The 26,395-nt window shown below is 45.2% G+C and overlaps 1 protein-coding gene across 1 annotated transcript in view; it reads right to left on the bottom strand.

The window, feature by feature from the left end:
* Positions 1 to 26,395, bottom strand: part of LOC124775715 (glutamate receptor ionotropic, kainate 2-like) — a 218,668-nt gene that overhangs the window by 137,622 nt on the left and 54,651 nt on the right. Inside the window, exons 4-5 of the mRNA XM_047250540.1 lie at positions 20,024 to 20,181; positions 12,554 to 12,695 (exon numbers count right to left, since the gene is read on the bottom strand). Of these exons, the coding sequence (XP_047106496.1) occupies positions 12,554 to 12,695; positions 20,024 to 20,181 (300 nt within the window). The remainder of the gene's footprint in view (positions 1 to 12,553; positions 12,696 to 20,023; positions 20,182 to 26,395) is intronic.

Genomic DNA, 26,395 nt, shown 5'->3' with positions numbered 1-26,395 from the left:
ATCAAATGCCTTCCTGAAGTCCAGGAATACGGCATCAATCTGCTCGCCAGTGTCTACGGCACTGTGAATTTCTTGGGCAAATAGGGCGAGCTGAGTTTCACATGATCTCCGTTTGCGGAATCCATTTTGGTTATGATGAAGGAGATTTGTATTATCTAAGAACGTCATAATACGAGAACACAAAACATGTTCCATTATTCTACAACAGATTGACGTAAGCGAAATAGGCCTATAATTATTCGAATCTGATTTATGACCCTTCTTGAAAATGGGAACGACCTGCGCTTTCTTCCAGTCGCTAGGTACTTTACGTTCTTCCAGCGATCTACGATAAATTGCTGATAGAAAGGGGGCAAGTTCTTTAGCATAATCACTGTAGAATCTTAAGGGTATCTCGTCTGGTCCGGATGCTTTTCCGCTACTAAGTGATAGCAGTTGTTTTTCAATTCCGATATCGTTTATTTCAATATTTTCCATTTTGGCGTCCGTGCGACGGCTGAAGTCAGGGACCGTGTTACGATTTTCCGCAGTGAAACAGTTTCGGAACACTGAATTCAGTATTTCTGCCTTTCTTCGGTCGTCCTCTGTTTCGGTGCCATCGTGGTCAACGAGTGACTGAATAGGGGATTTAGATCCGCTTACCGATTTTACATATGACCAAAACTTTTTAGGGTTCTTGTTTAGATTGTTTGCCAATGTTTTATGTTCGAATTCGTTGAATGCTTCTCTCATTGCTCTCTTTACGCTCTTTTTCGCTTCGTTCAGCTTTTCCTTATCAGCTATGATTCGACTATTCTTAAACCTATGATGAAGCTTTCTTTGTTTCCGTAGTACCTTTCGTACATGATTGTTATACCACGGTGGATCTTTCCCCTCGCTTTGGACCTTAGTCGGTACGAACTTATCTAAGGCGTACTGGACGATGTTTCTGAATTTTTTCCATTTTTGTTCCACATCCTCTTCCTCAGAAATGAACGTTCGATGGTGGTCACTCAGATATTCTGCGATTTGTGCCCTATCACTCTTGTTAAGCAAATATATTTTCCTTCCTTTCTTGGCATTTCTTATTACACTTGTAGTCATTGATGCAACCACTGGCTTATGATCACTGATACCCTCTTCTACATTCACGGAGTCGAAAAGTTCCGGTCTATTTGTTGCTATGAGGTCTAAAACGTTAGCTTCACGAGTTGGTTCTCTAACTATCTGCTCGAAGTAATTCTCGGACAAGGCAGTCAGGATAATGTCACAAGAGTCTCTGTCCCTGGCTCCAGTTCTGATTGTGTGACTATCCCATTCTATACCTGGTAGATTGAAGTCTCCCCCTATTACAATAGTATGATCACGAAACTTCTTCACGACGTTCTGCAGGTTCTCTCTGAGGCGCTCAACTACTACGGTTGCTGATGCAGGTGGTCTATAGAAGCATCCGACTATCATATCTGACCCACCTTTGATACTTAACCCAGATTATTTCACATTCGCATTCGCTAATAACTTCACTGGATATTATTGAATTCTTTACTGCTATAAATACTCCTCCACCATTGGCGTTTATCCTATCCTTGCGGTATATATTCCATTCTGTGTCTAGGATTTCGTTACTGTTCACTTCCGGTTTTAACCAACTTTCCGTTCCTAATACTATATGCGCACTATTTCCTTCAATAAGAGATACTAATTCAGGAACCTTGCCCTGGATACTCCTGCAGTTTACCAATATTACGTTAACTTTTCCTGTTTTTGGTCTCTGAGGACGGACGTTCTTTATCAACGATGATAATGTCCTCTCTGGTAAGCCGTCAGGTATTTCATCGTTTCGCCCAAGGGGGGGGGTCCCTCTAACCTAAAAAACCCCCGTGTGCACGCCACACGTACTCTGCTACCCTAGTAGCTGCTTCCGGTGTGTAGTGCACGCCTGACCTGTCTAGGGGGGCCCTACAGTTCTCCACCCAATAACGGAGGTCGATGAATTTGCAACCATTATAGTCGCAGAGTCGTCTGAGCCTCTGGTTTAGACCCTCCACACGGCTCCAAACCAGAGGACCGCGATCGACTCTGGGCACTATGCTGCAGATATTAAGCTCAGCTTGCACTCCGCGTGCGATGCTGGTTGTCTTCACCAAATCAGCCAGCCGCCGGAAGGAACCAAGGATGGCCTCAGAACCCAAGCGGCAGGCGTCATTCGTTCCGACATGTGCTACTATCTGCAGCCGGTCACACCCAGTGCGTTCAATAGCTGCCGGAAGGGCCTCCTCCACATTACGGACGAGACCCCCCGGCAAGCACACCGAGTGCACACTGGCATTCTTCCCCGACCTACCCGCTATTTTCCTGAGGGGCTCCATAACCCGCCTAACGTTGGAGCTCCCTATAACTAATAGGCCCGCCCTCTGTGACTGTCGGGACCTTGCCGGAGAATCGGCCACTGGCCCAACAGGCGAGGCATCCTGTGGTGGCTCGGAAACGATGTCATCACCACTAGGAAGCACCCCGTACCTGTTGGAAAGGGGTAAGGCAGCTGCCACGCGGCCAGATCCCACCTTCGCCTTTCGGCCAGGCACGCGCGAGCCCACCACTGTCCGCCATTCACCCTGGAGTGATGGCTGACCGGTAAGATGCTCACTGCCGGAAGACGCAGCGACATCAGGGGTTCCATGTGATTCCAAGGCCACCGAAGTAGGCATAGGTCTCACCACAGTTGCCCCAACGCCACTACGAGCCGACGCCTGCGCCTCGAGCTCGATGAGCCTAACAGACAAAGCCTCCATCTGCCCCCGAAGAGTGGCCAATTCTCCTTGCGTCCGCTCACAACAACCACAGTCCCTACACATGACTATGTTTACCCTACTCTATACGGTGACAAATTCCCAAGATAATCTTCTGATGAGCTACTCTGATAATCAAGAAACACTCACTGAAATACGAGACGCGAAAACTACGCTAGGTTTTCCCAGAAAAACTATTTAAAAGCTAAGCGCAGCAAATAAGTACTCGCTGCTGCTGGTGCTCTCGCTCTGGCTGTCACAAGACAACTGCTGATTCAAGTGACTAGTGGCTAACGGCCGCGAAACAAACAAAAGACGGTTTTAGGGCGCTTTCTGTTCTAAACGATCAAGAAAACACTAAGAAATCTAACACGAAAACTACGTAAAGTTTTATCAAGAACTGTTAGTTACTATGCAGAGCAGATAAACACAAATAGAATCCCTTCCTTAGTGGAAGGTCGTAAACAAAATGCAAAATAAACGCTTTATACAAACAGTACTCGCTGCTGCTGGTGCTCTCGCTCTGGCTGTCACAAGACAGCTCTAGATTGCATACCTCTGCGAATTATTTGTGAGTTTCTAGGGAATCGCGGACGATTTATGTCGTTAGTGAGTGGGATGTCTGGTTTTCTTGACGTTTCTTCGGCGGATTCTCTCACGTGGAAAAATCTAATTCCATGTTTATCCAGCGTAGAAAATTGTTCGACTTTTTATCGAAAATATGGAGTACCATGGGACGAGGGAAGAAGGGACTATGTAGACTGTGGTAGTGCAAGTGTGTAAAACTTCGTAAGAACGGTTTCGATGCTGAAATACTGTTTACAATTTCATTGCGGACAGTGCGGAAAACGAACGAGTAACAGGAAGAATACATGGTTCGACTCTTCCAAATTATCCAACCAGACCACCGTAATGGACTTTCCCTTGATGACAATACCGATGACGAGTTAGATAAGTCGTATCCTTTGCAATTACAAGTATTTTTGTAACGCTCTTCTTTTGTCGTTGATGTAGCGACCACCGTAAACATACTCGTAACGCCCGTCACCAGAGTCACATGATCGATTTACGATCGCACGTTCGATATGTATCGTTTGGAGTGTTATTTTTCAGTAAATGCGTTTCAAACGATATAAAGAAATAAGTAACGAATATAACTATTGCAAGAAACGTACATGAACAGATTTTGCGAAAAGAATAAAACTTTGCAGTGCAGTGCTGCACGGGAAGTTGCTTCTTCGACACTGTGAACGGTAGCTGTATCATTCTTCCGGGGAAGACCTCTCCTCCACCAAGACCGATGCTCGCTTTTTAGTTTACAGTCAGACTATAGCCATAAAAAGAAATAATAATCTTCGTGTCTACCTTTTCAAGGATGTACTTGAGATTTTCCATTCCTTAACAACCAACGAACAGCATTAGCTGTATGTAATTTGCTACCTTCCCTCTACGACGTTTTTATCTGGCTACTTACGGAACTCTACTATCATCATGCAACGACAGTGCTACGAGAAAGGAAAAACAGTCATGATGTTAAAACTGCGCTAATAATTGGAGTTAAGTTCGCGCTATGTTCTGTCACACATCCAGTACGAAAAGCAGCCGTTAATCTACGTCATCTCCACCACCCACTCCTTGTGATGGGTGGGGGGGTGGGGGTGGGGGGGTGTAGCGGCTGATGTATATAGACGCCCACCGGAGCAGAGAAGCAGTCATCAGGAATTACCTTAAGATGGAAACTAGTTTGTTTGCCGAAATACTTACGACGTGGGCCAGGCAGACATTCGGAAAATCTACGAAGGTGAGGAAAATGAAAACCTTAAATTTGTAACAACAAATTGAAATTTCGCGCCGTTATCCTGTAAGTTGGTAAGCGTGCTACAAACAGCATACAGAATGGCCTGTACGTGGCAGCATAGTGTAGATGAACACATAGCATCGCAGTATCAATATAAAGATTGCCGCCCCACTTGCGACTTGCATCGGGGAAGAACAGCGTTCTGTTTTTCGGTTTTTGCGTAGTGAAGGTGTGAAACCTATTGAAATTCATCGACTAATGAAGGTTCAGTACGGTGATGCATGTTTGTCACAGCAGCAAGGCTACAAATGGAGTAGGAGGTTCGTAAATGGTGTGACTTCAGTGGAAGATGCTCCTCGTCCAGGTCAGGCACAACAAGTTGTGACTCCATGGAACTTTGCAGCAGTTGAAGCCATAGTGAAGGAAAACCGCCGAGTGACACTGAATGACATTGCAGCATGTTTACCGATTAGTCATGGGTCAGCACACCACATTGTGCATCATGCGTTCCAGTTTCACAAAGTGTCTGCAAGAAAGGTGCCACGGCAGCTGACTCCTGAAATGAGAGAACTACGTGTTGATGCTTGTGAAGAACTTCTTCAGCGCTTTGAACGAGAAGGTGATGGCTTCCTTGCAAGAATCGTTACTGGGGACGAAACCGGGGTTCACTTCCACCAACCGGAAACGAAGAGAGCGAGCAAGGAATGGCACCATTCCTCATCACCAAAACCAAAGAAGTTTCGAACAGAACCATCAGCAGGGAACGTTATGCTGACTCTCTTTTGGGACGAAAAAGGCGTCATTTTGGAGCATTACATGCCTAGAAGGACCACTGACACCAGTGCATCATACACAGATCTCCTAAAAAATCATCTGCGGCCTGCAATCAAATCAAAGCGACGTGGATTGCTGTCAGCAGGTGTCCTTTTGCAACATGACAATGCAAGGCTCCACACTGCCCGTACAACAGTTGCAACAATCACAGACGTGCATTTTGAGTGTCTTCCTCATCCACCATTCTCACCACACCTTGCCCCAGATGATTTCCACATGTTTGGACCACTCAAAGACGCAATGGGAGGAAAGAAGTTCCGTTCTGATGAAGAAGTACGCCACGCGGTGCATGAGTGGTTGCGCGGACTGCCAAAAGAATTTTTTTTCTAAAAGAATTTATGCACTTTGTAAGCGCTGGAGAACTTGCATTGAGCGTGGGGGAGATCATGTTGAAAAGTGATACAGCTGCACAATAAACAATATTTAAAAAAATATGTAAGGTTTTCATTTGACTCACCCTCGTACAAATGGCTTCGTTTTTTTATGCATAATGTCAGAGAAAACAGCAGATCGCACATCAAGACGGAGCCATACAATACCATTACACTTACGGCAAAACGTTCCCACATTGACACCTGCCTTTCTTCTGATTTTTCGCATTTATCCTGATGAATTAGAAAACAGCTCTAATCATGCTAGAATTAGCAAGTAATTTCATTTTGTACTGCTTCGATCGAAGAGCACAATGACCAGACTAACTAAATGTTTAGCTGTATTACCACATAAGGTAAATTCGTAGGACAACAAAACTGATAGTATGCAAAATAAGCTGCCATTTTTGTCTACACATCGTTGAACCCAACGACAGACAGTTCCAAGTGCATAACATACCGAGCTGAATAGGAGTGTTGTAGAACCATTACTGTGAAGCCAACATCTACCAACACAATTTCGGAGGATTTTCAGATATATTTAGGTGTTTTGGTGTAAAGGAACCATGATCATCCGTGGCTGATTACAGATTAATTGAATTTCGTTTGACTTCTTGCCCCAGCTTACACTGTCCAGTCACATTAATATACCGTCTGTCAAAAGCCTGAGTAACCAGCATTTGCAGCGCGAGGCGTTCAGGATGAGAGTCAGTGAAATTCTGGAATATTCTGACGGGAATATGGAACCATGTAGACTCCAGGGCCGTGGAACTCGATAGAGGATTCATGGGACGAACATCCGGGTCAAGGTGGTACCACAGATACTCGATTGCGTTTACATCTAGGGAGTCTGGTGCCCAGGGGAGTCGGTAAACCCATCCTGGTGCTCTTCGAACCACGCACATACGCAACGAGCTGTGTGACATGTTTCATTGTCCTCCTGATAGACGCCAGCGTGCCGATGAACAACAACATCCACGTGGGGATAGATGTGGTCACCAATGACAGGTGCACCCTTTCGTAGATCCACAGTGCCTTCCAACGATAACGACGAGATCACCCATGGAATTCCAGGATACGTTCCATATATCATACCGCTCCTCCACTGGCCTGTGCCCCTTACTCCCAGATGTTTCCAACGTAAACGCCATCGGCCGTCTGTCGGACAGAGCATGCAACGTGATTCATCCGAAAAGGCCACTTGTCGCAGTCAGTGGACGTCCAGTTGCGGTACTGGTGCGCAAGTCCCAGCATTTGTCGCCGATGAACAGCAGTCAAATGGTTCAAATGGCTCTGAGCAAAAAATGGTTCAAATGGCTCTGAGCACTATGGGACTTAACATCTGTGGTCACCAGTCCCCTAGAACTTAGAACTACTTAAACCTAACTAACCTAAGGACATCACACACATCCATACCCGAGGCAGAATTCGAACCTGCGTCCGTAGCGGTCACACGGTTCCAAACTAAAGCGCCTAGAACCGCACGGCCACACCGTCCGGCAACGGCAGTCAACATGGGCGCATGAACGAGGTGCTGCGGAGGCCTATACGCTGCAACGTTCGCTGAACGGTAGTTCAGAAGACGCTGTTCGTAGCTCCTTGGTTCATCTGGGTAGTTGCACGTCTGTTCGGCCGTACACACCTCCGCAGCCATCGCTCAACCTTGTCATCGACTGTCACCACAGTTTCCTCAGTGAAAGCGCAGTTTCGCCATGTGGGGTTTGTTTTAGCAATAGCGACACGCGAATATTTTTTCAAATTACAGTAGAACCCCTTTAATCCGACCTTGGATGGTCCGTCACTCCGGTTAGTCCGACCATGCTCAGGCTCGCGAGCCTGTGCCGACTCGTCACTGACTGGACGCCTGTGGGGCCATTGTTACGGTGTCTGCCACTGTGCATATCGTTATACTGTACGTTATTGTGCAGTTTTATCCTTTGTTGGGATTAAAAAACGTCGTTGTTTGCTTTATTCCGTGTTCTCTACAGTACTTATTACTGTAGATTCATTGTGTGTACAGTTGTCTGTTTTTCAACATGTCTGGGTTCAAACGTAAACACGTAACTCTTTCACTAAATGAAAAATTAAGACTGGACGAAGGAGAACCGCTCCAAAAAATTGCAAAGGAACTGAATGTAGCTGTTCGTACAATTAATGATTGCAGTAAGAATCGGAAAGACATTGAATCCTATACAGTTACGGCTGAGCCGGCCGGAGTGGCCGTGCGGTTCTGGGCGCTACAGTCTGGAGCCGGGCGACCGCTGCGGTCGCAGGTTCGAAAGGGCTCAAATGGCTCTGAGCACTATGGGACTCAACTGCTGTGGTCATAAGTCCCCTAGAACTTAGAACTACTTAAACCTAACTAACCTAAAGACATCACACACATCCATGCCCGAGGCAGGATTCGAACCTGCGACCGCAGCGGTCGCGCGGTTCCAGTCCGTAGCCCCCAGAACCGCTCGGCCACTCCGGCCGGCGCAGGTTCGAATCCTGCCTCGGGCATGGATATGTGTGATGTCCTTAGGTTAGTTAGGTTTAAGTAGTTCTAAGTTCTAGGGGACTGATGACCTCAGCAGTGAAGTCGCATAGTGCTCAGAGCCATTTGAACCATTTTAGTTGCGACTGATGGTGAAAACACACTGAAGAATCGCAAAACATCAAAAATGCCTAAACTTGAACTGCTCGATAAGGAATTGTGGATGTGGTTTTGACAAGAAAGAAGGAAAGGAACTCCAATATCCGGGCCAATTCTCAAAGAAAAAGCGATAGTTTTGCACAAAAAACTGGAAGCCGAAAGAAAATTTGCTGCCAGTGAAGGCTGGATTGATAGCTGGAAAACTCGTCTTGGTGTCCGATTTGTTTCTATTTTCGGTGAAAAACTATCTGCCGATGCCGCAGTTTTCTGTTAAGTTTCAAGAAATTGTAGAAGAAAATGAATTGTTACCCTGCCAAGGGTATAAATCGACGAGACGGGGCTGAACTTCAAAATGTTGCCAACAAAAACGCTCGCAGCTCCAAATGAATCCGTGATAGGAACGAAACTTATAAAAGATAGAATAACAGTCATTCCTTGTAGCAACGCAGATGGTACTCACAAGCTCCCCTTGTTCGTCATTGGCAAATCTAAGAACCCAAGGTCATTCAAAAATACGAATTTATCTTCCCTGCCGGTTTATCTCCGCAATCAAAAATCTACTTGGATGGACTGCAACCTTTTTAAATCCTGGTTTTTTGACAAGTTTGTGCCATCGGTCGAAAAAGACTTGAAGCAAAAAAATCTGTCTGTTCGTGCTCTACTGCTGTTGGATAACGCACCATCACATCCATCTGAGGAAATTTGGGTGAAAGGGGACATAAAAGCTCTCTCTCTGCCTCCTAATGTGACCTCACTCATCCAACCAATGGATCAGGGCGTTATCGAATGGTTAAAAAGGCGATATCGCAGAAAGTATATCAGCTCAATCTTGGAAAAATCTGAACGAGGTCATAACTTATTTGAGGCAATGAAATCCCTGAATATCAGAGATGCTATCTACACAATCGCTGCAGCATGGGATAAACTGAAACATTACACACTGCGGAAATCGTGGCGTAAGCTTTGGCCACAAGGTATGACTGAAAATGAGCATACCGAAGATGAGCAAAACAACGACGCACTGGAAATCGTTAAAGATCTACAAACTCTGGAGCCGAACTTCCCTGCCATTGAAGTTGAAGAGTCAATCAACGAATGTGACAACGACTGTGACACTTTTGAAGAGCTTAATGACGACGAGATTGATGCCGCTGTTAGCCAGGAAACTGTGAATGAGCGGACGGCGAAGACGAACCCCCCACCCGGATTTCACACACCGATGCAAAAAACGTTTTTGACGTCGCCCTTCAATACATCGAGAAGAATCCAACTTCAATTCCAAAAGACGTTCTGTGGATAAAAAAAATGGAGGGACACTGCAGCTAAATCTAGAATAACATCTGCTAAACAAAAATGTTTCACTGACTTTTTTTTCCAAGTAATTTGTTTTCGCCTTTACTGTAAAAACAATGCATACAGTATATTCATTTCTTAGCATATACATACAGTAGTTTATTTCTTTGTAAAAAAATTTCTTTTTTATGTACAGTGCTCTAAACATTTTTTAGTTTACAGTATGTATAGTTTATACGTCATTAAGTACAGTACAGTACTGTAATTTGTTTGTCGTTTTTCCTTTTAAAACCAATAAATATTATAGTGTGTGTAGAGGTTTTGTAGTTAATATATTGTTTAACACTGTGTAAAAAACATCTTTTTAGATTACTGTAGACGTCTTTTAGTTCTTAACTCGTTTAATTTTTTGTACTAAATGTCTTTTTATATTTTTTGCAATAAACATTAGATTTTTCGGATAATCCGACCTTTTCTTCGTTCCGATCATGGTCCCGGTTCCGAAGGTGACGGATTAGAGGGGTTCTACTGTAAGCTGGTTCGGAAATGCTTCCGCCCTTGGCCCGAAAGTCAATGGTAATACCAGTCTGGACGTCAGATAAATGGCTCCGTTTCCACATTACGACGATGACTGCACTATTTTCCGCGTCCCTCCGACATGCTCCAGTGCAAGTCCTTCCACCTGCCGTCTGTGAATGGTTTTTGCACGTTAACGGCGAACATATGCGGTGGTCACATTAATGTGACTGGACCACAGAGTAAATGTCGACGGTGTGCACTGAGAATCCTTTGTGGAAACAATCTTGTTCCATTCACTCTAAGTACTGGCTGTTGACAACAGTATTGCCCACTTTACTCTTAACCCTTCAGCTTGCTCGGTTCTGTCACGTGCTGTTTTTCCCGCAGCGATGAAGTTTCCAAGGTGAACGCATTTCGCTTCTGTGAAACATATCGTCTATTGAACAAGTGCCCATAATTATTAAAGTGTGCATATGAGATCTCAATTTTACTGGCTCTTTCTTTCTTGTTTTGGTGTCCTCAAAGTCTGTAAAGGGAATTTAGTTACACTCTGTATGTATACCAGGTTAAGATTTCATGATTGTATATTCATCATAGCCCGCAGGCTATTGCGGAGCGAAAGCTTATTTACTCGAATATTCATGTCACTGCGCAAGATGTTAGGCCATTTGGAAAATTGAGCACGAACGCGTAAGTTTCTTTGTCATATGCATTCACTCCGTTAGTTGTACAGTTCATTCCGTTAATACACTACTGGCCATTAAAATTGCTACAACACGAAGATGACGTGCTACAGACGCGAAATTTAACCGACAGGAAGAAGATGCTGTGATATGCAAATGATTAGCTTTTCAGAGCATTCACACAAGGTTGGCGCCGGTGGCGACACCTACAACGTGCTGACATGAGGAAAGTTACCAGCCGATTTCTCATACACAAACAGCAGTTGACCGGCGTTGCCTGGTGAAACGTTGTTGTGGTGTCGTGTAAGGAGAAGAAATGCGTACCATCACGTTTCCGACTTCAATAAAGGTCGGATTGTAGCCTATCGCGATTGCAGTTTATCTTATCGCGACATTGCTGCTCGCTATGGTCGAGATTCAATGACCGTTAGCAGAATATGGAATCTCTGGGTTCAGGATGGTAATACGGAACGCCGTGCTGGATCCCAACGGCCTCGTGTCACTAGCAGTCGAGATGACAGGCATCTTATCCGCATGGCTGTAACGGATCGTGCAGCCACGTCTCGAACCCTGAGTCAACAGATGGGGACGTTTGCAAGACAACAACCATCTGCACGAACAGTTCGATGACGTTTGCAGCAGCATGGACTATCAGCACAGAGACCATGGCTGCGGTTACCCTTGACGCTGCATCACAGACAGGAGCGCCTGCGATGGTGTACTCAACGACGAACCTGGGTGCACGAATGGCAAAACATCAGTTTTTCGGATGAATCCAGGTCCTGTTTACAGCATCTAGATGGTCGCATCCGTGTTTGGCGACATCGCGGTGAACGCACATTGGAAGCGTGTATTCGTCATCGCCATACTGGCGTATCACCCGGCGCGATGGTATATGGTGTCATTGGTTACACGTCTCGGTCACCTCTTGTTCGTACTGACGGCACTTTGAACAGTGTACGTTACATTTCAGGTGTCTTACGACCTGTGGCCCTACCCTTCATTCGATCCCTGCGAAACCCTACATTTCAACGGCGTAATGCACGACCGCATGTTGCAGGTCCTGTACGGGCCTTTCTGAATACAGAAAATTTTCGACTGCTGTCCTGGCCAGAACATACTCCAGATCTCTCACCAAATGAAAACGCCTGGTCAATGGTGGCCGAGCAATTGGCTCGTCACAATACGCTAATCACTACTATTGATGAACTGTGTTATCGTGTTGTAGCTGCATGGGTAGCTGTGCCTGTACACACCATCCAAGCTCTGTTTGATTCAATGCCCAGGAGTATCAAGGCCGTTATTACGGCCAGAAGTGGTCGTTCTGGGTACTGATTTCTCAGGATCTACGCAACCAAATTGCGTGAAAATGTAATCACATGTCAGTTCTAGTATAATATATTTGTCCAATGAATACCCGTTTATCATCTGCATTTCTTGTTGGTGTAGCTATTTTAATGGCCGGTAGTGTAAAATTAAGTTACAGCTGTTTCAGGACCAACACTTGCACATCCCTCCAGCAAAACTCAACTTCCACTCATATCCTGCACCACATGGGAATGTGGAAATGGGAAAGGCAGCTCCACAGAACATGAAGAAATTAGAAAAATTCTCAGTGATGACATCAGAGGATAAGAGGAACGGCGACTCACCAGCGAGGTGATGAGGTAGGACTGGTAGACGCCGATGAGCTTGATCTCCTCGGCCTGGCGCATCACCTCGGGCACCGTATCCGTGTCGCAGTCCAGCACCAGCCGCGTCTCTCCAGACTGCCTGATCTCCTTCAGCAGCGGTCTGCGTGAAGTCAGAGAGTACTGTATCTCTTACTCCTGCAACTTCTAAAGCATCACTATTACATCTCGCATTGCTATTATTTTAAGGGACCATTACGAGTATATGCTGCGACAGAATTCATGGGATACCTGCTAACATCGTGTCGGATATCATTTTTCCCGGAGTAGTGCAGTAACTCGATGTGCCATGGACACAACAAGTCGTTGGAAGTCCCCTGCAGAAACGCTGAGCCATCCATAATCGTGAAAATGCTGCTGGAACAGGATTTTGTGCACGAACTGACCTCTCGATTATGGCCCATAAATGTTCGATGGGAGTCGTGTCGGGCGGTCTGGATGGCCTGATCGTTCGCTCAAACTGTCTAAAATGTTCTTCAAACCAACTGCGTACAGCTGTGGCTCGGTGGCATGGCCCATTGTCTTCAACAAAAATTCTGCAGTTGTTTGGGAACATAAAGTCCACGAGAGGCTGCAAACGGTCTCCAAGTAGCCGAACATAACCATTTCTAGTCAATGATCGATTGCGTTGGACAAGAGAACCCAGTCTGTTCCATGCAAACACAGCCCACACTAATATGGGGCCAACACCAGCTCGTACAGTGTCTTGTTGACAACTTGGGTCCATGGTTTTGTGCGGTCTGTTCCACACTCTCACCCCACTATCAGCTCTTACCAACTGAAATCGGGTCTCATCTGACCAGGCCGCGGTTTTCCAGTCGTCTAAGATCCAACTGATGTCGTCATGAGCCCACAAGAGGCGCTGCAGGCAATTTCGTTTTGTTAGCAGAGGCACTCACGTCGGTCGTCTGCTACCATAGTCCATTAACGCCAAATTTCCCCACACTGACCTAGCGGATACGTTCGTCGCACGTCTCACATTGATTTCTGCGATTACTTTCTGCATTATTGCTTGTCCGTTAGCACTGACAACTCTACGCAAACACCGCTGCTCTCGGTCGTTAAATGAAGGTCGTCAGTCACTGCGTCATCTCCGGCGATAGATAACGACTGAAATTTGCTATTTTCAGCACATTCTGAGGGTACTGTGGATCTCAGACTACTGAATTCCCTAAAAATTTCTGAAATGGAATGTCCCATGCGTCTAGCTCCAACTGTCATTCCGTGTTCGAAGTCTGTCAACTCCCGTCGTGCGTCTATAGTCACGTCGGAAATCTTTTCACAAGAATCGTCTGAGCACAAATGACGGTTCCGCCGATGCACTGCCCTCTTATACCCTATTACGCGGTACTGCCGCCATCTGTATATATGCACATTGCTATCCCATGGCTTTTGTCACCTTAGTATATTACCATGCCGGTTTGCACTGCGTTTGGCTGCCCTGTGGTTTGCCTTTTTCAGATCGTCAACTATTGTCACCAAAAGAGTTAGTCTGTATTGTGGAGGTAGATATGAACTTCACGGCCATGGAGAAAATGAGGTTTACTAGGTCTAGGAAACTTCCCATCTGCTCCGACTCTCTGTATACGCCTTATTGCAAGTACCCAGCGGAGAAATGACTACAAGATCAGTACGCTCACTCCCCCTACAGACCGCAGAAAAAGGAAGCAAATTTTCTGCGAGGTAAACTCATGTCGATGTTCAGACCAACAAATTGACGAATTCAGCAGCCAAGAAGGCTTCCACACTACCAGCTGTGCTGTTCCCCTACGTATAGTGATCTCATTGTTCAGGAACAGATTCATTGTTATTAGAAAACATCCTCACTTCGATTACAACAATTTTTCTTTAAAAATAAGACTTCCTTTATGTAATTACCTCATTGTGTCCACACATTTTGCTTCAAAGGTCGTACACGTAAGTAAATTAATAGATTCTTCCTTGTCAGTGTTGTTTACTACCACAGAACATTGTATTCTGGAAACAAATATACGATCCAAATTAATTGCCTTTTATGAGAAATTATAAATGGATATAGAGTTCGATTATTAGTCATCGGAAAAGAGCGGATGTGAATAAGTGTGTGTTCGGGAGTTCCGGTAACGAAGGGTATACGCACGATCAAAATACAGGCAGATTCCACAAGTGGGAATACACAATGTACGAGTAGCGACTAGAGAGGTTATTACCGCAGTAGGAATATCGAAGGCTACGTTCACCTTGATAAGTGTACGTAATGCCTGGGCAGCATGATCTTAAATAACGTCCAGAAAAGCGAAAGCCAATCGCATACGACAGGATCGGAGCAATCTATTTTGTCTGTGAATAACGTACATGAGGAGTCACTCGTGCTGTCTTTCTGTTATTCCGTAGTGCTGTTCACGGAATTTATCCAAGCGACGCCCCTCTGGTTTGCTGGTCGAGTAGAGCGAGATAGTCAGGGGGCTGTGTCATATGTGTTAATGCTGGCCCACGCCCCAAGGTGACAACCACCCCAGGGAGGACTGATGCAATGGCTGCTAGGCTGTGACTTCTCACCAGCGTCGCCCAACACGTGCTTAAAAGCTGTGTAAAGGTACCGCCTTCGTTATATGCTTCTTGAATGATTGCGTTATCCTGTCAATATCGTTATTAAATACTGTGTAATAAGGGGGCGTCGTCAAGTGGTCGATGTCGTTACAGGTGCAGTCGTTAGCGATTTGTTGTGACGTAAGTGTAGTCTCATTGTTGGACTCGGCAGAGCATGAAACCACGTCGATCGTTAAATTTTTTGTCAACATTATCAGGAGTAAAAAAAAATGTTCAAATGTGTGACAATTCCTAAGGGACCAAACTGCTGAGACCATCGGTCCCTAGACTTACACACTGCTTAAACTAACTTATGCTAAGAACAACACCGGCGTGAGTGGCCGCGCAATCAGTGACATGGCGCCTCTTAACGCGGCTCATCAGGAGTCATTGTTGTGATGGAACTCATACGAACATTGAAATTAAGCTTTGATAGTGCATCCACTGCTGTAAAACAAACTGGTTGAAGAGACAGCCCAATGATGTCAAGGTTTGGTCACATAGCTCGTCAATGTGAGATGAAGGGCACCTTGGGACGAACTGTGGCGGTGCCTCTTACCAGTACTCTGGCCACGCTCTGAGCACTGGCAAGGCGTTCTTTGTAGTCTATGTTCGCTGACAAATATGAGTGATGCTTGATCAAGCTTCCATCGTGATGCCGAGAAGTAGAACAGCACGCGTTAATCAGTTTTACCTGTTGCACAGAGGAACTAGTTTATGCTAGATGCATTCTGAGGCACAGGCAAATGAAGTACTTCACGAATCTGCTTAGAAGTGTATCATTTGTTCAGTCTAGGTAGCCATGGTCGTAAAAATCTGCGGTGTCATAAAATTTCTTCACGAATTTGGAAACAGATGGCTGTCTCGGGTTAAACCCTGATCTGGGCCCAAGGAGAGGCGAGAAAGAGCTTCTGCACTCCCAGGCTCAGAGGTTGGATTACAACGAATTGTTATTTGCATTTTCTTAGGACCAAAGCCGAGCATGGCATATACTGAGACGTCTTCTTGGGCCAGTGGGCTGTCAGCTCAAAATACGACCAGCAATGACATATGGTCAAAAACAATGGGGAAATTGACGCCTTAAAAAGTAAAGTGAAATTTTCTGGATTATTGCTTGTGCCTCCTTTCCAGTTTGCTTATAGTCGATCCTTGCAGGATCGTGGATGCTTATGTACAAAGCTGCAAGGAATGTGTACCTCGCGAAGAGAATGCGTGCTGCAGACGCCTTGTTGACGAGATGTGTGGGTTGCTACGAGCACGATTACCTTGCTTGTATGTGGTTAGCCACAACAAAATATCAGAGTTTTTTTCAGTCTTAAGGAATGTTCTTTTTTCGAAGTGCATTAAGGTGTTCTGAAATCTCTGACAAAGCGGAATAAAATGTTGCGTGTTAAGTAATTTTTTCGAGAAACGATTGTAGTTCCCTCTGATTCGATGGTTTAGGTAAACGGTCGATTGTAGAAAGAGCTGCTGTTTAGTCTATAGGCCACCCTTGCTCAGAATAAGGTACTCGACATAAGATGGAAAAACTGCGACAAATTACAATTTAGTGCGGCTGTCTTTAGTTGTGGGAAGAGCGTTTGTCAGTTCTGCATACCTTTCTGCCTTGCGCTCTTCGTGACGGTATTGTCATGGGAGTGGATATCGCCCATCCATTTCATTCTCATTAGTTGTTCTGATTTATAGCGGGCGCATTGTCAAGCCGAATAGCAAACCTCATAACGATATGGATATAAGGCATGTCGTTATCATAGCCTTCTTCGATCGTTCATTCACATCCGCCTATCTTAGATATTTGCCGCGCGGGATAGCCGCGCCGTCTAGGGCGCCTTGCCACGGTCCGTGCGCCACCCCCCCACCCCCACCCCTCCCCACCCCCCGTCGAAGGTTCGAGTCCTCCCTCGGGCATGGAAGTGTGTGTTGTCCATAGCGTAAGTTAGTTTAAGTTAGCTTACATAGTGTGTAGGCTTAGGGACCGATGACCGAAGTAGTTTCGTCCCATAAGACCTTATCACAAATTTCCTTAGATATTTGCCTCATTTTAGGTGGGTAAACAATTCAACTAATCTCTTCATCGAATCTCTGAGGAAAATGGGGGTTGAATACTGGCTGTGCGTTAATTTTTTATTTGTTGTATTTATTTGACCTCTAACCAACTGTGTGTTAATTGTGGCTTAAAAACGCTGCACAACCGCAAGGTTCAGTTGGACTTCCGCTCATATTGCGCTCGAGGAAAGGGGGCTGTTGCTTCCCAGAGGTGTCATGCAGCTAGGGTGCGCACTCACATCGCCCTAAAGTACGGGATGAATCGGAGGTGGGAAAAAAACGAGACAACGCAAATGGCTGTGCTCTGATGTGATAGTTTATTTTCATTGGCTGAATTTGAAATTGTACCTACCAAGAGTAATCATGCACAGACAATCTTTTTATGGTACACCATTAAAAATATGGATGGATATATTGTGGCCACGTATGTTAACAAACAATAGTGCGATGCTATAAGTTGAGGCGAATCCAAATGAACGTAGTTTGTTTGGTTTCTGCGAGAAACAGGTTCAATGGTTCAAATGGCTCTGAGCACTATGGGACTCAACTGCTGAGGTCATTAGTCCCCTAGAACTTAGAACTAGTTAAACCTAACTAACCTAAGGACATCACAAACATCCATGCCCGAGGCAGGATTCGAACCTGCGACCGTAGCGGTCTTGCGGTTCCACACTGCAGCGCCTTTAACCGCACGGCCACGTCGGCCGGCTCGAGAAACAGGGATACGTAAATCCACTTGAGAGTGGATGAACATATTCTTAACTTGCGGAGTTAGTTGTGAGCGTATTTCGCTTGCCTGCGATGGGTTCTAGCTGATTACAGTCGTCGTGCCAACTGCGAAAGACACACATTGCCGTGCAGTGCGGTAGAGGATACATCACAACGCTGAGGGTGTGGAGCCACCATGCTGGCAATGAGGAAATGCAGCAGATGATAGAGACAATGCTGTACAACGTTGATATAGTAGTAATTTGTACTAAATGGCTGGGAGATTTGGGGGCATTCCGATAATTTGCAACGTTCTTCAACGTAGTCTGTACCGATCTACGATCTACAGCTGAGCTATTATCGCTATTGTTTATTACTGCAGAGAGGTGCATATTAATTTCTTACTCTTGCGCAACCAATCGAGGTGGCACAGTGGTTAGCACACTGTTCAAGTCTTCGAGAGAACAATGGTTCAGATCTCTGTCCGGTCATCCATATTTTGATTTTGTTCAGTAACAGAACAGATGTCGAACAATGTTATAAGAAATGTGTGTCAGTTTTGTATGATGAGTTTTTATCACATGATTTCTTTTGCAGATATTGGTTGTCTGCTCAAATATACATGATACCATAGGAGACAGGTCGTAATGAATGGTTGATTTGTTTCAAATTTCATTTCTACAGTACCAGAAACTTTACGTGTCTGTCACATCAACATCGAATTATTTTGCAACGAACCATTAGGTAACACAAGCTCATTGCCGGCTGGCCGCAGGGTTTTCACTGCCGAACTGGTCGCCATCTCTCGCGCCCTTGAGCATATCCGCTCCTACTGTGACTTCGTTATCTGCAGTGACTCCTTGAGCGGTTTACGAGCTAGCGACCAGTGTTTTCCTCACTCTCGTCTGGTCGTCTGGTGATGGCTATACAGGAGTCCATCCATACTCTTGCCCGAGGCGGCCGCTCCGTGGTTTTCTTGTGGACCCCCGGTCATTAGGCATCCCGGGTAGTCAACGTGTTGACACGCTGGCCAAACGGCAATCGGTGCAACGGCTTTGGAGATTGGCCTTTCGGAGTGTGATCTCCGTTCAGTTTTCGGCAGAAGGTCCTTGGTAACTAGGTTGATGAATGGCGCACCCTGCCTTCACCCAGCAAACTTCGGATCGTCAAGGAGACTACCGGTGTGTAGCGCTTCTCCTTGTGGGCCTCTCGCAAGGGCTCTGTTGTACTCTGCCGGATGCACATTGGCCAAACCACGCTGACGCACGGTTATTTATTGTGCCGCAAGGACCCACCTCTCCGTCGCTGTGGTTCAGCATTGACAGTGGTCCACATCTTGTTGGACTGTCCACTTTCAACGACGCTCAGGCAGACGTTTGCGCTGCCTGATACGCTCCATACACTTTTAACGGATGTTGTTGCAAGGGCAGGCTTAGTTTGGATTTTAATCGTGCAGTAGACTTTTATCGCTCGATCTGAGGGTTTATCTCTTTCTTTTGTATTGAGTCTGGCCTTTGGCCAACTGTTTTAGATTGGGCTTTTTAGTGTCTCTCTTGATGGTTGGCCTTTCCTTTTCTTGTTTCCATGGTGAGCCAACCATTGAACACTCTGTGTGTTTTTAATTCCTCTTTTCTGGTCTTTGTCTATGTCTTTCTTGTTCTGTGTCATCCCTTGTCATCTCAGTTGCTTGTTTCTGTTCCTTGTGGGTGTTTTTCATGATCGTGGAAAAGGGACTGATGGTCTTTGTAGTCTGGTTCCTTCAACCCTCACAAACCAACCACCCAACCATAAGCTTCCTCTGTCACACCACTGAGTAAATGTGTGCAAGAACAACTGAAAGCTTGACCGAGCACGGTGACACAGTGGTTAGACTCTGGAGTCGTATTCGGCAGAAAGGTGGTGCGAATATCCACCCTGCCATCCAGACTGAGGATTCTCGTTATATCCCTAAATCCCTCGAAAGGGGTCGGCTGCTTTCTTCCTCTTCTTTCCTCCAGTGCAGCTTTTACCCAGTTTCTAGTGACTCTGTCACTGCCGGACCACTAAATTACAATCTTCCTTCCTTGCTTGCTATCTGATAGCTTGCCAGTGGGGCCCTTGTTGACATACCTGTGGTCGCCGTCTTGGCTGAGCTGTCGGACGGCGACGGGCGGATCCCGGGGCTCCCTCTCCTGGAGCACACTGCGCAGGCGCACCAGCGACTCGTCGCCCTGGTACAGCACCGTGTAGGACCGCCACTTCAGCTCGCGCAGCACGTCCACCAGCGCCTGTGGCAACACAGCTGCTGTCTATCTACACTACGTAGTCTCCAGGACAAGCAAAATAAAGAAATGACAGCACATCTACAAATAGCGATCAAAAAGTTTCCGTTTGAAGGCGTTATTGCAGCGTACAAGCAACGTATCCTTACTGCGATGCGGGTGTATAAGCACCAACATGTAAGTAAGGTATTGGTGTCACATTCGTATCTTTCCGGCGTGCGTGCAGTAAATGCGGAAACGTGAACTTTGGCCAACGTGCTGTTTCTTGGCTGCCAAAGGATGAACACCGGCATATATCAATCGGGGAATGAAGAATGTGCATGGGGCTGCATGTCTGTCGAAAAACACCGGTGTGGAATGGTGCACCAAGTTATCGTAAATGGCTTACCGCACAAGTTACGCCAACTCAAGCACCCATCCTGTAGTCCTTATCTCTCATCAGGTAATTACACTATGTGATCAAAAGTATCAAAAAATGGCTCTGAGCACTATGGAACTTAAAATCTGAGGTCATCAGTCCTCTAGAACTTATAACTACTTAAACCTAACTAACCTAAGGACATCACACACATCCATGCCCGAGTGAGGATTCGAACCTGCGACCGTAGCAGTCGCGCGGTTCCAGACTGAAGCGCCTAGAACCGCTCTGCCACACCGGCCGGCTATCAAAAGTATCCTGACACCCCCAAAAACATACGTTTTCCATATTAGGTGCATTGTGCTGCCACCTACTGCCAGGTACTTCGTATCAGCGACCTCAGTAGTCACTAGACATCGTCAGAGAGCAGAATGGGGCGCTCTGCGAACTCACGGACTTCGAATGTGTTCAGGTGATTGGGTGTAACTTGTGTCATACGTCTGTACGCGAGATTTCCACACTCCTAAATATCCCTAGGTCCACTGTTTCCGATGTGATAGTGAAGTGGAAACGTGAAGCGACACGTACAGCACAAAAGCGTACAGGCTGACCTCGTCTGTTGGCTGACAGAGACCGCCGACAGTTGAAGAGCGTCGTAATGTGTAATAGGCAGACATCTATCCAGACCATCACACAGGAATTCCAAACTGAATCAGGATCCACTGCAAGTACTATGGCAGTTAAGTGGGAGGTGACAAAAATTGGATTTCATGGTCGAGTGGCTGCTCATAAGCCACACATCACAACGGTAAATGCCAAGGGACGCCTCGCTTGCTGTAAGGAGCGTAATGTGGCGCACAATATGCTGATCCCATGGCAGGGTGTTGGTATGGCGAATGCCCTATGAGCGTCATCTGCCAGTGCGTGTAGCGCCAACAGTAAAATTCGGAGGGTAAATTATGGTGTGGTCTTGTTTTTCATCGAGAGGGCTTTCACCCCTTGTTGTTTTGCGTGGCACTATCACAGCACAGGCCTACATTGATGTTTTAATCACCTTCTGGCTTCACCGACCGACATCGATACCTCTCCTCAGTGCAGCACTCCGTGAAGAATGGGCTGCCAAAATGCAGCACCTGATTGAACGTATGCCTGCGAGATTGGAAGCTGTCGTCAAGGCTAAAAGTGGGCCAACACCATACTGAATTCCAGCATTACCGATGGAGGGCGCCACGAACATGTAAGTCATTTTCAGCCAGGTATCCGGATACTTTTGATCACTTAGTGCAACACGTGTTCGGTCCCTTAGAAAGGCCTTGAAGGGATGACGCTTCCTCTCGGATGAGAATGTGTAGCAGGCAGTTATGGACATCTTCACTCAGCACGACACAGTGTTTTATCAAAAGGGTATCTTCAACCTGATGTGTCGAAGTGATGATTGCGTCAATGTTCACAGCGATTTTGTCTGATTGGCGCATCGATATTAGACTGTACGGACTTTGAACGAAAACTTTTTGATAGCCCTTTATTCATCTCCAGATACGTGATTGCAAATCACACTAAAGTGCCTGGCAGAGGGTTCACCGAACTATTCCCCTATCATTCTAATCGCAAATTGCGCCTGGGAAATATTAACACTTAAATCATCCGGGGCGAGCTCTGATTGCTCTTGTTTTTTATGATGATTATTCTTCCTGTGTAGTATGGCGTCAATGAAATATTTTCGCATTCAGAGGAGAAAGTTGGTGAATGGAATTTCGTGAAAAGGTCTCGCTGTAATGAAAAACGCCTTTGTTTCAATGATTGTTGCCCCAACTCGCTTATCATATCCACCACATTTCGTGATAATACAAAGCCACTTGCCTTCCTTTCGACTTCTCCGGTGTCGCCTGTCTGTCCTGCCTTGGAAGGATCCCACACCGTTTAGCAGTGCTTTAGTAGAAGATGGAAAATCGCAGCATTGACAGTCCCTTTAGTAGACCTGTAACAACTTCTAAATGTTCCGACAGCAAAAAGCAGTCTTTGGTTTGCCTTCCCATTATCTATGCGATCGTTTCAGTTTTACTTATCCATAATTGCAATTCCCAGGTATTTAGTTGAACTGATTGGCTTTAGATTCCCGTGTAACCGAAATGTAATGGATTCCTTTTAGTTCTAATTTGAATGACCTCTCATTTATCCTTCATTAGAGTCAATTGCCGCTTTTCTCGTCATACAGATATTTTGACTAAATCATTTTCTAATTGGCTTTGAGCTTCTAACAAGTTTTGTAGATGGTAAATGACAGTATCATCTATAAACAGTCTACGAGGGTTCCACAGATTGTCTTCTAAGTCGTTTATACAGATCTCTCAATGGGACATCTGAAACAGTTGACATGCAGTGGAGTCCAGAATTAAATCAAGAGGTCTACAGCCAGCCCAATCCTTTTCTAACAAGGATCAGTGCAGAGGCTGGACGAGTCCCTTGTGGTGGTTGCTGGGCTTGCGGTTTATCTTCTCAGTGCGTTCCCCATATGCTCTGCATGATTCAGATTCCGAGTCTTTCATGATCTCGTTGTCGATGGGACTTTCGAAGGCCCTCGAATGTTCTCCTTGACACCGCGAAAGTAAGTCATTTGATTAAAGATAACCGCCACAGCATCTTTGACTAGTGAAACAAGAACGTCTGGTTCGATCCCAACCACTGCTTAAAACTTGAATAAAAATCATCAGCAATGGCCGCCAAGCACTTTTGCTAAAGGAATTCACCCTCGAACTGCTTATTAGCGTGTTAAAGGAGGCAGCAGACCGGATAGATTTCCGCAACACCCTCTCGCATTTCGGATGGAAAACCGTCACTAAAATGCGAGAGAATCAGCAGTGATCAGTGGCTTGAGGATGCGGAAGGTAATGGAAACGCCTAATGTGTATCCATAAGTTATGTGGGCTGTAATTGGAAATGTAGAATGATGATCTCTCCATTGGCAAAAGATTGCCCCATTTGGACATCCGGGTATGGACTACCAACGAGAAAAAGATTGAAGAACCAACGAAAAGGAAATATTCTACGAGTCTGAGCATGGAATGTCAGAAATCTGAGCCGGCCGGTGTGGCCGAGCGGTTCTAGGCGCTACAGTCTGGAACCGCGCGACCGCTGCGGTCGCAGGTTCGAATCCCGCCTCGGCCATGGATGTGTGTGATGTCTTTAGGTTAGTTAGGTTTAAGTAGTTCTAAGTTCTAGGGGACTGATGACCTCAGATGTTAAGTCCAATAGAGCTTAGAGCCATTTGAACCATCTCAGAAATCTGAATGAACTAGGTATGATGTAAAACCTAAAAAGGGAAATCCAAAGGCTTAGTCTAGATATAGTGGTTGTCAGCGAAGAAAAATAGAAAGAAGGATAGCTGGTCAGATGAATGTAGGGTAATATTAACAGCAGCATAAAATTTTGTACGGGAGAAGGATTTGTCATGAATACAAAGACAGACCATAGGCTTACTACTGACACATCAGTGTTAGGATTATTTTCATCAGGATCGACAACAAAACAACACCAACAACAATAGTTCAGGTATACATGCCGACGTGCTAACATGTGTGAGACTGGTTCTGATCTACCTTCCTACCACAGTTGCGCAGGGATGCTCTGTGAGTGTTTTAGGAATTTGTCTTGAACCTACAGCCAGCAAGGTAGGGAGATAACAGCTCAGCATGCAGAGCTCAGAAGAATGCAGCAGTATGGACGGTGATGTAATCAGATAACGACTCAATGTCGGTTGCACTAGACTCCCTGTAAATGAAACGTTATCGCTAACAGAAAATAGTGTATGGGTTCAGGCATAAGTTTATGTTAGAAAAAAATTAAAATCTCAGATTTTCATTGTTACAGTTTATTTTTACTCTAAGTATCACTTTATGACATAATAATTAGTTGTAATAAGTACAGGATGGTAAAATATTGATATTGGGTGTTCACAACTGTGAAGCCAAATTGCTAACTATTCTAAGGTTTAATAGTAAGAGGGTTGATGACCATGTCTGGGAGCTGATAAAATAAAAACAAATTAAATACAGTTGGGGTCAAAGAAATCAGTTACGATAAAATGCACAATGAAAATACCCAAAAATAAATAGGATCTGTATATGGTACGTAAATATCACTTCAAATGTAATTGCACAATTAAAACAGTTCAATACCTTCAGAGTATAAAGCACTCTGCAGTGGCTGATCAATCCTTTTCGCTATATCGGATATATCACGTGTTTCCCTTTCAATTAAGCTCGACAATCATGAATATGTTTAACTACAGGTCATGATTGAAAGTACGAAAAAAATAGGAGAGACAGAGATTACCGTAGTTCTGAGTGTCAGTTGAATGTCACTTGCTGGCGTAACGCGTGCGCGCTTGTTTACCTTTCGTCGGCGGCGGCAGTGGCTTGCTGTTGGCGCGAGCTGTGAACCTGAGAATCAATCCTAAATCTCTCTCCACTGTTAAACACCAGTCTGATACATTCCCTACATCTTCGGTGAAGCCGAGACTCCTAGTTGTTCCCTATCTAAGTTTATTGGCATGGTACATGCTATTTGGCTGAAACAGTACATACGTCGTTGCCCTCAATCACTCGCATGCCTTAACTGTCAGTAAGCGGTGCAATTCTCCATACTGGGATACTTTGCAGTTTAACTCCTTAAGAGTTAAGATGAGCCTTTGAACAACATATAATTACTCTCGCAATCGTCTCGGTGTGGCGTGACTCGCCTTGCTCAAACACTCGATTGTTTGATGCAAGAAAAGAGCGAATTTTTCTGTCTGCATTTTGCCTACATCAAAGCCGGTGGCCACGCTTTTTCTTTCTGGCCAATCAGGGCATTTTTACTTGTTACAGCTCCATCCACTAGAGTTTCTGCGAACTATCAAAGGCGTCGCTTCTTTCATAGGGCAGAGTTAAGCTTGTGCTACATAATACCGAGATAAACAGCTTTTTGTATGTGGGTTTTAAGACATGTGGCTATGGTGAGTCACCAACGTTTTGAGTTGGGTTTCTCCGGACGTTTATTTGTCATCTCCAGCCATGTACCTGCACAAAGGCTTTCTGAATGGTCTTTACAAAATGAAAGAACAAGAGTGGCTTGGGCCAGCGGCGTGCACAGTGGCTATAGCGCCTCATTGTGTACACTGGATGTCCCACTGTGAAGGTTTCAGCCAAACAGTGGACAGGCATTGCTGTTGTAAAATTCTCCTTTCCTCAGAACGGCGCCTCTTAGCTTGGGTCTCGAAAATTACTTGCTTGCAGTTCCTAGTGTGAGTCTTAGTGGTTTATATTCACGAGATGTTGGCTTGTCTATTCAATTTTCATATCAAAAATTTCGTACATTTTCATGTAACTATGTCTTATGACATATCAATTTAACTGGAATTGTTTCAGGAATTCAGCGGAAGGTGTGTTATTTGTCTGACACCTTACAACGTCACAAGCAGAAGGTTAAGAGATGGGAAAAGTATATGAGAATACTGAAAGTGAAATTCAGCACATAAAGAGAGATGAAAATTTAATAATCATGAGTGACTGGAACACCGTAGTGAGGCGTAGTGAGGAACGAAGCTGAAGTTGGTTTTAAAAGCGAATATTGGCTCCATAGTAGGAATGTAAAAGGATAATGACTAATTGAGTTTTGTGTTAAATTTCAGTTAGTAACAGTTAATACACAGTTCAAAAATGACAGAAGGAGGAGGTACATTTGGAAAAGGCTTAGAGACATGAGAAGATCCCTGCTGGATTACATCATGGTCAGATAGTGGTTCCGAAATCAGGTATTGGATTTCTGTGGATACTCAGGAGCAGATACAGAACAAGATCACGATTCAGTAATGATGAGGATTAG

This window comes from Schistocerca piceifrons, chromosome 2 (assembly GCF_021461385.2).
Source record: "Schistocerca piceifrons isolate TAMUIC-IGC-003096 chromosome 2, iqSchPice1.1, whole genome shotgun sequence".
NCBI lineage: Eukaryota > Metazoa > Arthropoda > Insecta > Orthoptera > Acrididae > Schistocerca > Schistocerca piceifrons.
The sequence above is the reverse complement of the archived record's forward strand: the minus strand, read 5'-3'. Positions and strand labels throughout refer to the sequence as shown.